Source organism: Rhinatrema bivittatum, chromosome 1, assembly GCF_901001135.1.
Source record: "Rhinatrema bivittatum chromosome 1, aRhiBiv1.1, whole genome shotgun sequence".
NCBI lineage: Eukaryota > Metazoa > Chordata > Amphibia > Gymnophiona > Rhinatrematidae > Rhinatrema > Rhinatrema bivittatum.
In genome coordinates this window covers 604,641,176-604,653,768 of record NC_042615.1, presented here as the reverse complement: position 1 = coordinate 604,653,768, position 12,593 = coordinate 604,641,176, and the positions used below count along the sequence as shown (strand labels likewise).

General features: G+C 39.8%; 1 protein-coding gene across 1 annotated transcript in view; it reads left to right on the top strand.

The window, feature by feature from the left end:
• Nucleotides 1-12,593, top strand: part of SRFBP1 (serum response factor binding protein 1) — a 173,077-nt gene that overhangs the window by 98,806 nt on the left and 61,678 nt on the right. The window contains exon 4 of the mRNA XM_029620087.1: nt 8,552-8,623. Coding sequence (XP_029475947.1) covers nt 8,552-8,623 — 72 coding nt within the window. The remainder of the gene's footprint in view (nt 1-8,551; nt 8,624-12,593) is intronic.

Genomic DNA, 12,593 nt, shown 5'->3' with positions numbered 1-12,593 from the left:
AATGGCTGCAGTGGTTACTAAATGAAGAGGCTTCAATGGTATGGAAATCAAGGCATATCTGGTCTGAGGATGCCCTGGTTTCTGGATGGAGAATAAGTCACCATAATGTCCATGGCCAATAATAACTTCAATTGGCTTGAATGCTATAATGCAGGATGGGAAAGAAAAGCAAGGCAATCTGGGGGTGCATTCAGGATGCGCAAGATGGGGTGCACAAAGAGGCAGGCTCCTTTGTTGCACTCCTTTGTATGAGCGCCTCTGGTGTTCGCGGTCCATCATTGACTCAGCACCCCTGGAAGTTGTCAATGAGGGGGCGGGTGTTAGACCCTCTGAGCCAGATGATCTGACAAGATCGTGGAGAAAGTGTCCAGCTCCAAAAAAGTGACTGGCTAGATGGACAATGGGCCAGGCTGTGCAGGCAACATGCAGGCAGGATGGCAAAATGGCATCATTTCTGACTTGTGGCTTGCATGTTTTAAATATCAGTTTGGTCCATACATTTGTCAAAAGAATGCAGCTTATTACTTATCATTTCAGCAAATTTGGATATTTTGCTGTATCCTAAAAAGAATACATTATTTGAGTAATTTAGAGACCAGTATTCAGCTGCTGAGTGGCTCAGCTAGTTAGCCAGATAAACATATTTCGCTAACTAGCAGGATATATTCGGCAGCACAGTCATACCGCTCAATGTACCCGGCTTTATTAAAGTTTGCCGCATATGTTTATGTGGCTAACTTTAGGACAGGCAGTGGCACAACCAGAGTTAGCCCCAACAATTAAGTGGATAATTCTGAATATCAGAGTTAGCCACATAACTTATGTGGCTAACCCCACTCCTCCTAGAAATGCCTCCCTCCCGCCCCCAGAATGCCCCCAACTTATGTGTCTAGAATGTAGCCGCATACTGCGGCTACGGTTAGCCATTTAGACAGATAACTTTTCAGTTATCCTGTAAATGGCTTTTGAATTTCGACCTCTTGGATTTTGACAGTATTTTTGTTGGTGTTAAGTATTCTCGACCATGGCCCTTGTTGGAGGAATGGTTTTAACAATGTGAGTAATAAATAATTTCACTCACAGGATATTCTAATATTTAAATGTCATTTTCCTTACAAATATATTAAAAGCCAGTACTCCATCATCTCAAACAGATTTGATTTTCAGGTTATCCATATCTTTGCACATGTTTTGTCTAAGGACAGCTAATGTGCACATTTAGATTACCCTGAATATTAGACCTGTTTGTGGAACTTGAAAACCAGATAGACAAATTACTGGGCCAAAAATGCCAAATGTAGAGTTAGCTGAGTGGCAATGCTGTGCTCTGTCTTGCAGAAGACTTGGGTTTGATTCCTAGCTCAGGTTTTCTGCCTTCTGTGACAGCCAGGGCTGAAAATGCAGCAGAGGCAGCAATCACAGCCCCCTTGGAGAGGGAGTCCCAGGCATTGTGCAGTGCTGACCCCATGGCTGAATTTAGGGCCCCTGATTGTAGAATTTTGGAAGGAGCCCTGTTGCAAGAGCCCCAGCCGTGGACTGTCGCTTCAGCAACTATGCAAGATAAGTTGGGAAGGAATATAAACTAGAGCAGGGCTTTCAAATTGTAGGATGGGATCCTAAATAAGTTCACAATATCTTTAGCTGAGGGTCACAGGTGCCTCAAATGGTAGCTTTCTTCAGGCATCAGAAGGAGCAGAATTAGTAGTGGATGTCGGCCTGGGGCCTTTGATCCAGCACACACTTACAAGTCTTGCAGTGGCTTCACCCTAAAATGATTTTGTGTGGTAACAGGAAGCCCTGCATAAGGAAGGATCAGTGATACTGCAGGGTCTGTGAGCTTGCACTGGCTCACAAGCCTACATTGCCTTTTATTACTAATGCTGCTGCAGATCACTGTTGAGTTTTGGACCAGCCATGTTGGAATGAAAGGGATGCATGTGCATGGTCCAGTGATGATTGCCACTGCTTCTCTCTACTCATTCCACCACTGAACGTACACAAGAAGAAAGTGTTGCCCCTGCTATCACTTGTCGTCTTTTCTCACCAGCTGTCATCCATCTTTGGCCCAGTGGGGGGTTTGGAGGTGTGGCTATTTAAAAGGAGGGATGAGAGGTAGGAATCATTTGAGAGTTGGATAAGATTGATAGGGATTGGCTGTGAAGGGTGTGAGGGGGTAATGCTAGAAGATCATCTGGGGGTATAAGCGGAGCTGAACGACAGAGGGGATCAGCAGGAGGGAAGGAAATGTGAGAGAAGAGTTGGAGGGGATGAGAGGAAGGAGATGTTAGAGGATCAGTTGGAGGCTAAAGGGTGGGCTTGAGAGGATTAGCTGGAGAGTGAAAGAGAGAGGAGATGGACTGGAGAGATGAGAGGAAAGTCTTGAGAAGGAGGCAGTTGTTGATTGGTAACTGATTAAAAGACAGGAAACAGACAGTAGGACTAAATGGTAAGTTTTCCAAGTGGAGAAAGGTCATTAGTAAAGTACCACAGGGATTGGTACTGGGAACTGTACTGTTTAACATATTCATAGATGATCTAGAAAAGGGAATAACAAGTGAAATGATCAGATTTACATATGACAGAAAATTATTAAAGGTTGCCAAAACAGTGACAGATTGTGAGATACTTCAGATGGACCTTGTGAGACTAGGAGACTAAGTAGCTGAAAGGCAGATTACATTTTATGTGTAAAATTGCAAAGTGATGCATATAGGGAAAATAATCCCAACTACAGGTACAGAAAATGGGTTCTATATTGGGAGTCTGTATTAATAGTTCCTGCAGGTGGGAAGTCTCTGAGAACAATAGAGCAGGCAAAGAAATCACAAGAGCAAAATACTGGTGTGAATAATATGAGATAATAAGCTTCAATTATATCCCTGTACACAAGACAGAAAGAGAGAGAAACGACAGAAAAAGAACCATAGAACCAATAGCTATAATACAATATTTCTCCCCCAGATAAAAGGGATAATTTTATATACAAACGGCCTAGTGATAAGCAGTCACTTTCCTGTAAGAGTATTCTCTTATCTCTTCAGACAGAGCCCGCATGCATTATTTCTATGAGGACTCAACATTACTGGGAATTCTTGGTCTTTGCAGAGCTCATTCATGCTGACCTGTACAGGCTCAAGGCTAGGCAGGAATCCACTTGTTAGACCCGGGAGATGTTCTTATGAGAGCTCAGTTTGCACACACTCATTATGTTAGTTCTTTGTTTTCATTATCTCTAGTCCTTCTCTGGGGATTCTTCCAAGTCAACTTTTAGTAAGGTATGTGTTTCAACTCAGACTAATAATGATGGTTTAGTAGTTTTTTATTTATATTTCCTGTTTCGCCATTTTGTACATCATTCTCTCTCACATGTGGGACTGCTAGCCCTTCAAATTCTCTAAATCTAACATAGAGTCACCAACCAGGAAAAGGACCTTGGAGTCCTTGTGAACAGTACATTGATATCTTTGGCTCTGTGTACAGTGGCAGTCAAAAAAGCAAATAGAATGTTAAGAATGATCCAAAAAAGAATGGGAAATAAAATGGAAAATATCATGTTGCCCCTATAGTAAGCCATGGTGTGACTACACCTTGACTGTTGTGTGCAGTTCTGATCACCCCATCTCAAAAAAACATAGCGAAGCTAGAAAAGTTGCAGAGAAGGGTGACAAAAATTATAAAGGGGATGAAATGGCTCTCTTATGATGAGAGGCTGTGCAGGCTAGGTCCCCTCAGCTTGGAAAAGAGACAGCTGAGAGAGGATATGATAGAAATTTATAAAATCATGAGTGGAGTGGAATGGGTAAATAAATGTTTCAAAGACTGCGCATGCTTCAATATGGTCTTAATGCTGCACAAAGCAAAAATTCTAAAAGTGCTGTATTCTCTCTTCCCAAGGCATGTTAGATATTGGCCAAACTAATTATGTGTTTTTCAGATTTTTGTTTTTGCTGACATTTGCCAACAAGACTCAAATGAATCTCCTTTTGCTTCACTGCAGTTGCAGGGTACTCAAATCATTCAATGTAATTAATCTCGCTGATCGGATGTATGAGCCTCATTGTAATTTATATTACAACTTTGACCATTAAATTACAAAGGTATTGAAGTTCCAACAGTGTTCTTAGTTACAAACATGCCGATACTGTACAGTGCGCTCCAACGGAGGTCCCAAAGAGTAAAAAAAAGTTAAAAAAAAAAAAAATTGGAAGTAGGCCCGCGGCTGTCCGGTCAAAAACCGGACGCTTACTTTTGCCGGTTTCCGAGCCCGTGGCTGTCAGCGGGCTCGAGAACAGACGCCGGCAAAATTGAGCGTCGGCTGTCAAAACCGCTGACAGCCGCCGCTCCTGTCAAAAAGGAGGTGCTAGGGACGCGCTAGTGTCCCTAGCGCCTCCTTTTGCCCGTTTCTACCGCCGGGCCTCATTTAAATACTGTATCACACGCACAGGCGAGCGGGCATTTGCCCACTCTCCCGTGGACTTTACTGAATCGGCCTGAAAGTTATGTACAGATCCTAACCTATTCTACATGGTTGGAGGAAATAGTGGAGAATTTAGTATCCTCTTTACTGCTTGGTGCATCAAGATTTTATTTCGTTTTGCCCTTATGGAAAATCCCTTGATAAATGAATCCCAAATTAAGATTGGTTAGTGAAATGTTTTACTAAAAAAGTTGAAAATATTGGAAGTGCTTAAAAGAAAAAGCAGAGAACCCTAATTTTGTCATTTGCTCTTGACTAAAAAAAAGTAGGATACAATAATTCTTGGGCTCATCTTCGGTTTGCACTTTCCCTTTTAAAGAATTATAGTTGATACTTCCAAACCTACTTTAGGAAGAATTTTAAAACATCTGGAATCAAAGCAACAGGTGGTACCTTGATAAGCATTTACCAAGGAAATTGCTAGAAAGGCCAGTCTTAGTTATTGCCATAGGGTTAGTGCCTCAAACTGATGTCTCTATGACTACTTTATAAACTGTGGTAGCCAACTTGTTTTTGGTTTTGTCTGTAGACACAGAATTTCTGCTAGGTTACCTGAAGTATTTTGCATAATAAATTTTACTCATTACTTCACATTTGAAACATTAGTAGCAAAGTAGCTGTCATCGGATAAGAATGTTTTGGACACCAAATCTACCAGGTCCCTGTGCCTAGTGTGTTAATGTAGATCCTCCTTGATCTCTCCTCATCCTCCACCTGCACCTACCACTGCCCACTGCATATGTCCCAAAAAAGTTTGAATTCCAGCACTGCTTTGGTTATTGCCACCTCTGTTGTTTTTAGTTATTTAGTATGCAGTATTTGTACATAAGAAAAATGTAGTAGATATCTGCAGGGGAAGACAAATATGGGAAAATAATCAACTTAATTGCCATATGTAAGCATGCTTTTGACTCACCCTGATAATCCATGTGAAAGCTGCTGAATGGAAAAAGTAGTCTTTGATAACACCACAAAGCATGTCGTTTTTATTTATTTATTTGTGTTTGTTTGTTTATTTATTTATAGGCTGCGCCCTCCAAAGTTCGGGGTGATTTTACAAGAGTACATTCATAAATAACCAAAGAATAAAACAAGATTAAGAAACACAAAATTAAATATAAAACTAATACATTAAAAGGGTCAAATAAAGTAAAAAAAAATACATCATATAGAAGAGCTAACAACAAAATAACAAGTATCAGATTAAGGCTGGGATTTGCACAGATCTCTGAAAGCTTGTCTCAAAAGATACAATTTCATTGCTTTTTTAAAAGCAGATAGTGTACCTTTTTAGCCTTTTGTTCTATAAAGCCTATTGTACAGTTGCAGAAACCTGTTTATTATAGTGATGTAATCCTTCCTGCTTAAAAAGTGTAAACTTTCAAAGGAAACATTATACTTAGGTAAGTGCATTATCATATTGTTAAACCACAATAGCTAGGGTGTGTACTTAAATTGCTATACAATCCATTTCACTTGACTTGAATACATTTTATCTGTAATTATAGCTATTCATATGAACTATTGACAGTGTCCTTATATGATCCAATTTTTCCTGCAGGCCTTACCTGCATTGTACAACCAGTTTTGAGAACTATTCCCAGGACTGGTTTAGTGGCCTTGTAGTGTGCACATGGGCCATTTTAGCAACTTCAAGAGCTACAAATATAGACAGTATCTTATTTGAGATGGTTGTTGTAAATAGTACATTGCATTATATGAAGTTCCTTCAGTATTTATCATTCTCTATCAACAAGCAGACATGAATTAGCCATTATGGATGTGTGACGTCATCGGATGGCATCAATATAGACCCAGCTCTCAGAAATCAGTAACAGCTATACTGAGCATGCATGCACGTGTGCTGCCTTGTGAGCCCTTCAGTCTTTCTTAGTCCGAACTACTGCTTTCTTGGTATATTTTCTTTTTTGGGAGGTCTAATGCTTCATACTTTCTTGTTGCTTGAATATTTTTCCTGCTTTGGCAGCCCCTTAAACAGAAGGAGTGGGTGTGAAATAGGGGATTAGGAAAGTGTTTGTTTTGGTTTTATGCAGTGTATCTATTTTGTTTTATTGTGTTAATGTATAATCTGCTTTGAGAGCTAAGGAAAGGCATAAATCAAATATCAGTAAATAAAATACATTTTATAAAGGCATATTGTTATATTAGCGGGAGGAGGCGTGCAGGAGTGAGGAGAAGGTCCGCTCCAACCGAGACGCTGTGCCGGCAAGAGAACAGCTGAGACGGAAGGCTGCAGTCGCAGAGCGGTGACGTCAGTCGGACGTCTCCCAGCCCCCCGATTATAAAAGCTGCGGAGGGGCGGTGCCACGCCTAAGCCACGCAAGCTGAAGAAGTCCGGGAGCCAGCAAGAATTTCTATTTGTTAACGCTGTGTGGATATTTTCCTTCCCCTTAATGGGGAGAAAGAGGAAGGCCCGGATCATAACCTCTTCACCTAGTCAACAACCTCGCACAGGACCCATGAACCACCACGTGGTAAGAATGGTGGATCCGCCAAAAGAGGACAGCGTGGGAGCAGATTCTTTTGCTTCCTTGAGTCCTTGCGAAGGTCCTAAGCCTCCCCTACAACCCACTGGATTATTGTCATCGGAGCCAGCGAGAAACCCGGTAGGACAAATCCAAGTGGACATTAGCCTAAGGAATCAGGCTGAAGTCCCCTGGACAGAGAAAATTAATACTTCTATAGTTGAAGAAAGTAATCCTTCCGGTACTCAGGGTATTCTATCCTCTGGAGGAATTCAGGGGAATTTTACCCTGAAGATTTAGGGAAAATGATAATGAAGTTAGATGGTAATATTATTAAGATGAATGATTCATTATTGTCAATAATTAAGGAAAATAAGATGTCTATTGAAGTTCATGAAAAGAAAATAGAGAAATGTGAAAAAGATATGGAGGTGGTTACTAATAAATTACAATCAATACAAGGTTCTGAAAATGCTTTTAGTAGAGATAGCCTCATCATACATAAAGATTTAGAATATATGGAAAATTTGATTAGGGTAAAGAATTTAAGATGAATACATTTTCTAGTAACACGACTTCTTTCACCCTGGGAATTGTTTAAGAAATACTTAAAGGAAAATCTCTTATATGAGGAGGAAGAAATCCCCAAACTTTCCAAAATTTATTATTTACCTAGTAAAACTTCTAGTACTAGAGGTCTTGTTGAAGGGGAAGAACCATCCTCACCAGGTCTTTCAACTTTTTTAGAAGATTTGGTAGACCTGATTAATAAGAGAGCTACCTTGATAATTTCATGTTTAGCTGAACAGGATAAAGAAAAGCTGTTTAAAAAATATTTCTCTGTAAAAGATATATTATTTTGTGGACATCGAGTTCAAATATATCCTGATGTGGCTAGGGCCACTCAGGCTAGGAGGAGGACTTTTTTGACCTTAAAGCCTAACGTTGTAGCATTAGGTGGTACATTTTTTCTAAAATTTCCTTGTTTATGTCTGTTAAATTATAAAGGAAAGAGATACGGATTTTTAGATCCGATGCAATTGGAAACTTTTCTTTCAGATAAGAATCTAACTTCTGCATCTGAGACAGAAGCCAAGTAAGAAAATAGAAATATTCCTCACTCCTGAATTATTGTAATTGTTATTGGGATATTAAGTTTCCTAAATTTCTCATTGTCTTCCCCAATTATGGGTTTAGTGGAATGTAATACTGAAATGTTTCTATTTAAATTTGTTATTTAAATATTCATATGTAAGATCATATGGTTACTGAATTACATGTATCCACTATTTTCTTGTTTTCATAAGTGTAAAACTGTTGAAAATTTAATATTTTTATATTAGCACATTTTTATTTTACATTTTGAAGGATTTTGTGTTGTCTGTACCATTCAATTGTGATTCTTTATTAATTTACAGTATTCCACAAAATCATATTTTGGCTTAAAGATTTATAAAAATCTTTTCCACCATCTTACAAAATCAATCTACTTTTCATAAATGTATTTTCTGTGTAAACATGTTTAAATTGTTAATGCAGCCACATTATACCTGAGAAAATTAAAGTAAGGGTTTTATTTTGTTCACAGAAAGTGAAACCAGACATTGTGACAAAGTCAGCCCTGCAGGATGAAATTAATTTTGAGAAAGTTTGCAAAAAGGTAAGATTCTGCAAGTAGAAGTTTCAAATCCAGATGTTGGTACCATAATACTTCATCTTCTCTCCTCTGTTTCCAGAATACTTCATTTTCTCTCCTTTGTTTCCACATAGTTAAATCGGATACATGAAATACAGTGATCTCATCAGTCCTCTAGCAGTTTGCTGGATTCACAAAGCCAAGTGCATCCAATTGTATTACTATCTGCTGTTAGGATCCTGGGTTTGATTCCTTAGCCTGGTTTCTTCTCCTTGGACATACTGGGGATGCTGCAGAAATTGTTTCGTGGTGGATACATACTATCTCATTCATTACACAATATGAACACCTATTCGACAGACTTGGGGTGCCCCCATACAGAGTTCCAGAGGCAACCATGGACTGTTGCCGTGACAGCTGGACTAGCTGAAAATGTGGAAAGGGTTAAAACCGGAGGTGGTGGGGGAATCTCAGATAGTTGTAAATGAAGGTGTATGGTATCATAGACACTTCATTGTAAAGAGCTAGTTCTGACTGAACAGGAATCCTTTTGGACTAGGAATCTGATGGAACCAAAAGAGAGAAAAGTCATCTGTCTCAAAAAGGAGCCTTAATGAAATGCTTCCTGAGGATATATAGCACTATATGTTCACAGAAGGAGAAGAAAACTTAAATAAGCTATGCTCCGAGAATAATGGTGCTTTGTTTCACATGAATCTATTAGTAATCACTTGGGTGAGCACATGGTTTTCTGACAGGCTCAGCGGGGGCTTGGAGTGATGTTGGTGAGTAAACAGAGAGACAAATGCATTTATCAAACTCCAAATTACATACGTTTATTAAAATACTTTTTTGTAAGAGTATGAAGTGCTGTATTTTAGCACTATGCATCCCCAAGGAGTATTTCATGTTAACCAACAATTTGAGTCAGCTAAATATTAAAGTGCTGCTTTTTGTTCAATACGCACACACTGTTGCAAAAAATGTTTAAAATGCTCACTGTTGCAAAAAATGTTTAAAATGCTCACTTTTATTGGTTTCAATCTAATTTGTTCTTTGTAGTCATTCAGGAGCTAATATTCAGTTGCGGCGCAGCTAGTTGAGCTAGCCAGATACACCTATCTGGCTATCGTAACTGGGATATTAAGTGGCATGGCAGCATCACTGATTATACTCCGCTATCTTAAAGTTACCCAGATAAGTGTATCCTGCTAACTTTAGACAACCCCTATAGCAGGATCAGAGTTAGCTGCATAAGTTAAGCAGCTAACTTCGCTCCTCCCAGAAATGCCTCTTGTCTGGCCCCAATTTATGCAGCGATGAGTATTATCATTTTGGCATTTAGACAGATAACTTGTTAGTTATCTGTCTAAACGGCTTTTGAATACCGACCTCTCGGTTCATAAACATGTTAAAGGACTCTTATGAACTGCATTTTAATAATACATATATCCACGCTTTCATCTTTACTGTGGCTGCCACACTATTCTTATACATGCATTGCTGTACTTAATTACAAGGCATCATAAACCATGTTTATCTTATTATTCTAATAGTAACAACAGCATAGTCCATGATCTTTTAAAAAATAATGTCCCTGTAGTCCTGAGAACTGCACTGTACATCATGACACAATAAAAGACAGGCAAAGCTTTTAAAGTGTCCAAAAAGTTTTTGCAATAACCCAGAACATACATAATCTTCCTCCACCTTGATTTTTTTAATTTTGTTCTCTTGCTTCTCCTCTGGCTCATGTTGAAAGGAGGACCGTCAGTCAAAGCAGTGTTTTGACTAACTGTTTTATCTTGTTAATGTTTGAACTGATTCATTTTTCAACTGACATTTAAACAGCTTGCTTTATGTTTTCCCCTCTGAGAAGTAAATGTCAGTACTGCATATGGATTTCGTTCATTACTGTTCCAGCTGGTGCAGTCTGCTCTGTCTAATCTTAGAACATCTTTATTGTATGCTGATCAGTCTGTAAAATGTTAATAGCAATTCATTGTTCTGGGTTATTTCATCCATAGTTCATTCACTGTAGACCAGAGGAGTGCAGTGCCATCTAGGGGATGAGACAAACCAAAATAGACGAGTGAGGAAAGATGCTTGACCTCATTTCCTGCTTTGGGCCTATGCTGCATCCTCTCTTTAGTCCAGTGTTGGTTTCCAAAGGGTAATGCTGCAGAAATCAAACTTTGCTGGTGGGTTTCTAATTGAACACATGATCAACCATGGCTCACTGCAATTCACAGTTGAAGAAATGATTAGGTATGAAGATGCTAGACTTTGGCATAGTCTAGAATGCTTCATGTTTATTAAACAGATCTTATTCACATAAAACCCATGAGACAGATTCTGCTTCTCTGGAGGATGAGATGGAGATACAAACAGTACACTTATATAATCCCCACAAAATCCCTAGATATCCTTAAAGCATTACCTACTCAGGGATTAGCTCTCGCAATGTAAGAGAGACCATGCTAGACTTGTTTGTTCCACAATCATATGTTCCAACAGAATGTGCCAAAGTTTCCTTTACATATCCTTTTATTTTGATCTTTGTTTCTCTCCTCTATCATTCCGAGGCCTTTTCCTTCCTTTCTTTCTGCTTGCCTTCCTTTGTACAACTGGGATGGGAAAGGCAAAGATGGGTTTGGAGTCCTGGCCCTCCCTTTTTATCAGACTCCGAGTCCCAGGGCCCTTTTCTTTCTGGAAGCAATCTCACATTCTTCCATGGTAGTTTCTGTGATGTGCTCCCTAGCTGTTGTGCCAGTTTGTCTCCTAACATTTGGAGTTTTCATTTTTTTTCCACTGACTTCTTAGTCATATAGGATGTAGACCCCATGACACAGGGCCAGCTCAGTGGCGTCCACAATTTAGATAGATGCTAGCTAAACTGATTGTGTTTCTGCTGATTATTAACTCAGCAGTTTCCTGCAGCAGTTCTTTAGGTTTTTTTTTGTTGCAAGAGGAAAAGAAGAAAAAGATCAATGGAGTTAAATCTCTGAGCCAAAGAGCTGCTTTAAATCTGGGAGGACCGCAGGAGAGGCACCAACAAGTAGTTATCAATGGACTGTGGAGCTTAGGCTCCAAGTTTTGGGAGAGGTAATCTCTTCTTCCTGTCACCCTCCTGCTATAGGCTATAGGGTACTATCTGGTGCAGTGAGCGGCAGATCCAACAGTAGGGAGACAAAAGAAGAAGAGGAGCTGCTGAAGGAGTACAACGGGGCCGAAAATGTCATCTTCCAGGCTTGGCTACTACTTTTCTGATTGCAGGGCCTGCCATCGTCCCTCCATGGCAAAATTCATTTGCCTGGTTTGGGAAGACTGGGAAATAAAGACAGAGGACCAGAGCAGAGAGGATATCTATATCTGAGGCTGGTTGAACCACCATTTTCGGGTCTAGCCAGACCTTTTATGGAAGTTTCATTTCCCACAGAGCCCTTTAGAAAGTGTAGGAGTCTTTTCTCGCAAGTCTCGTCTTGATCTGGCTTTCAGTCCAAAAAGAAGTTATCTGTCTCCCTCCAGAGAAATGATCTCTGTGTCAGAGGGGGAAATCAAACATGAAGTCACCAGCTGTTCAGCAAAGCAAATACTGATTTGCTTATAAAACAGATGACTGCAGTCTAGAAACTGAAGTTAATGCAGCCCTTAAAGTTGGAGGACACAGATTCAGTTTTTGTACAGCACTTCTAAGGATAAAAAGTATTTCCTGGAGGGAGTGCAAGGCACCACTGAACACAAATGGCAATGGATGCTTTTCCATGAAGCTCCATTTACTACTCTGGATGACCCCCTTAATATATTTTGCCAGCTGACACCTTTCTAACCAAAGGAATTCTAAGTTGTCTGGGAAGCCATGGATGCAAGAAGAACAAGGAACATACTAGAAAAATCAGGTCAGATTACAGACTATTACCCTGAAGCAGGGGCCTCCGGGATCTTCCAGCTTCTGGGGTGCTAAATTTGGCAGCAGTGCAAGTGCGGCAAAGTG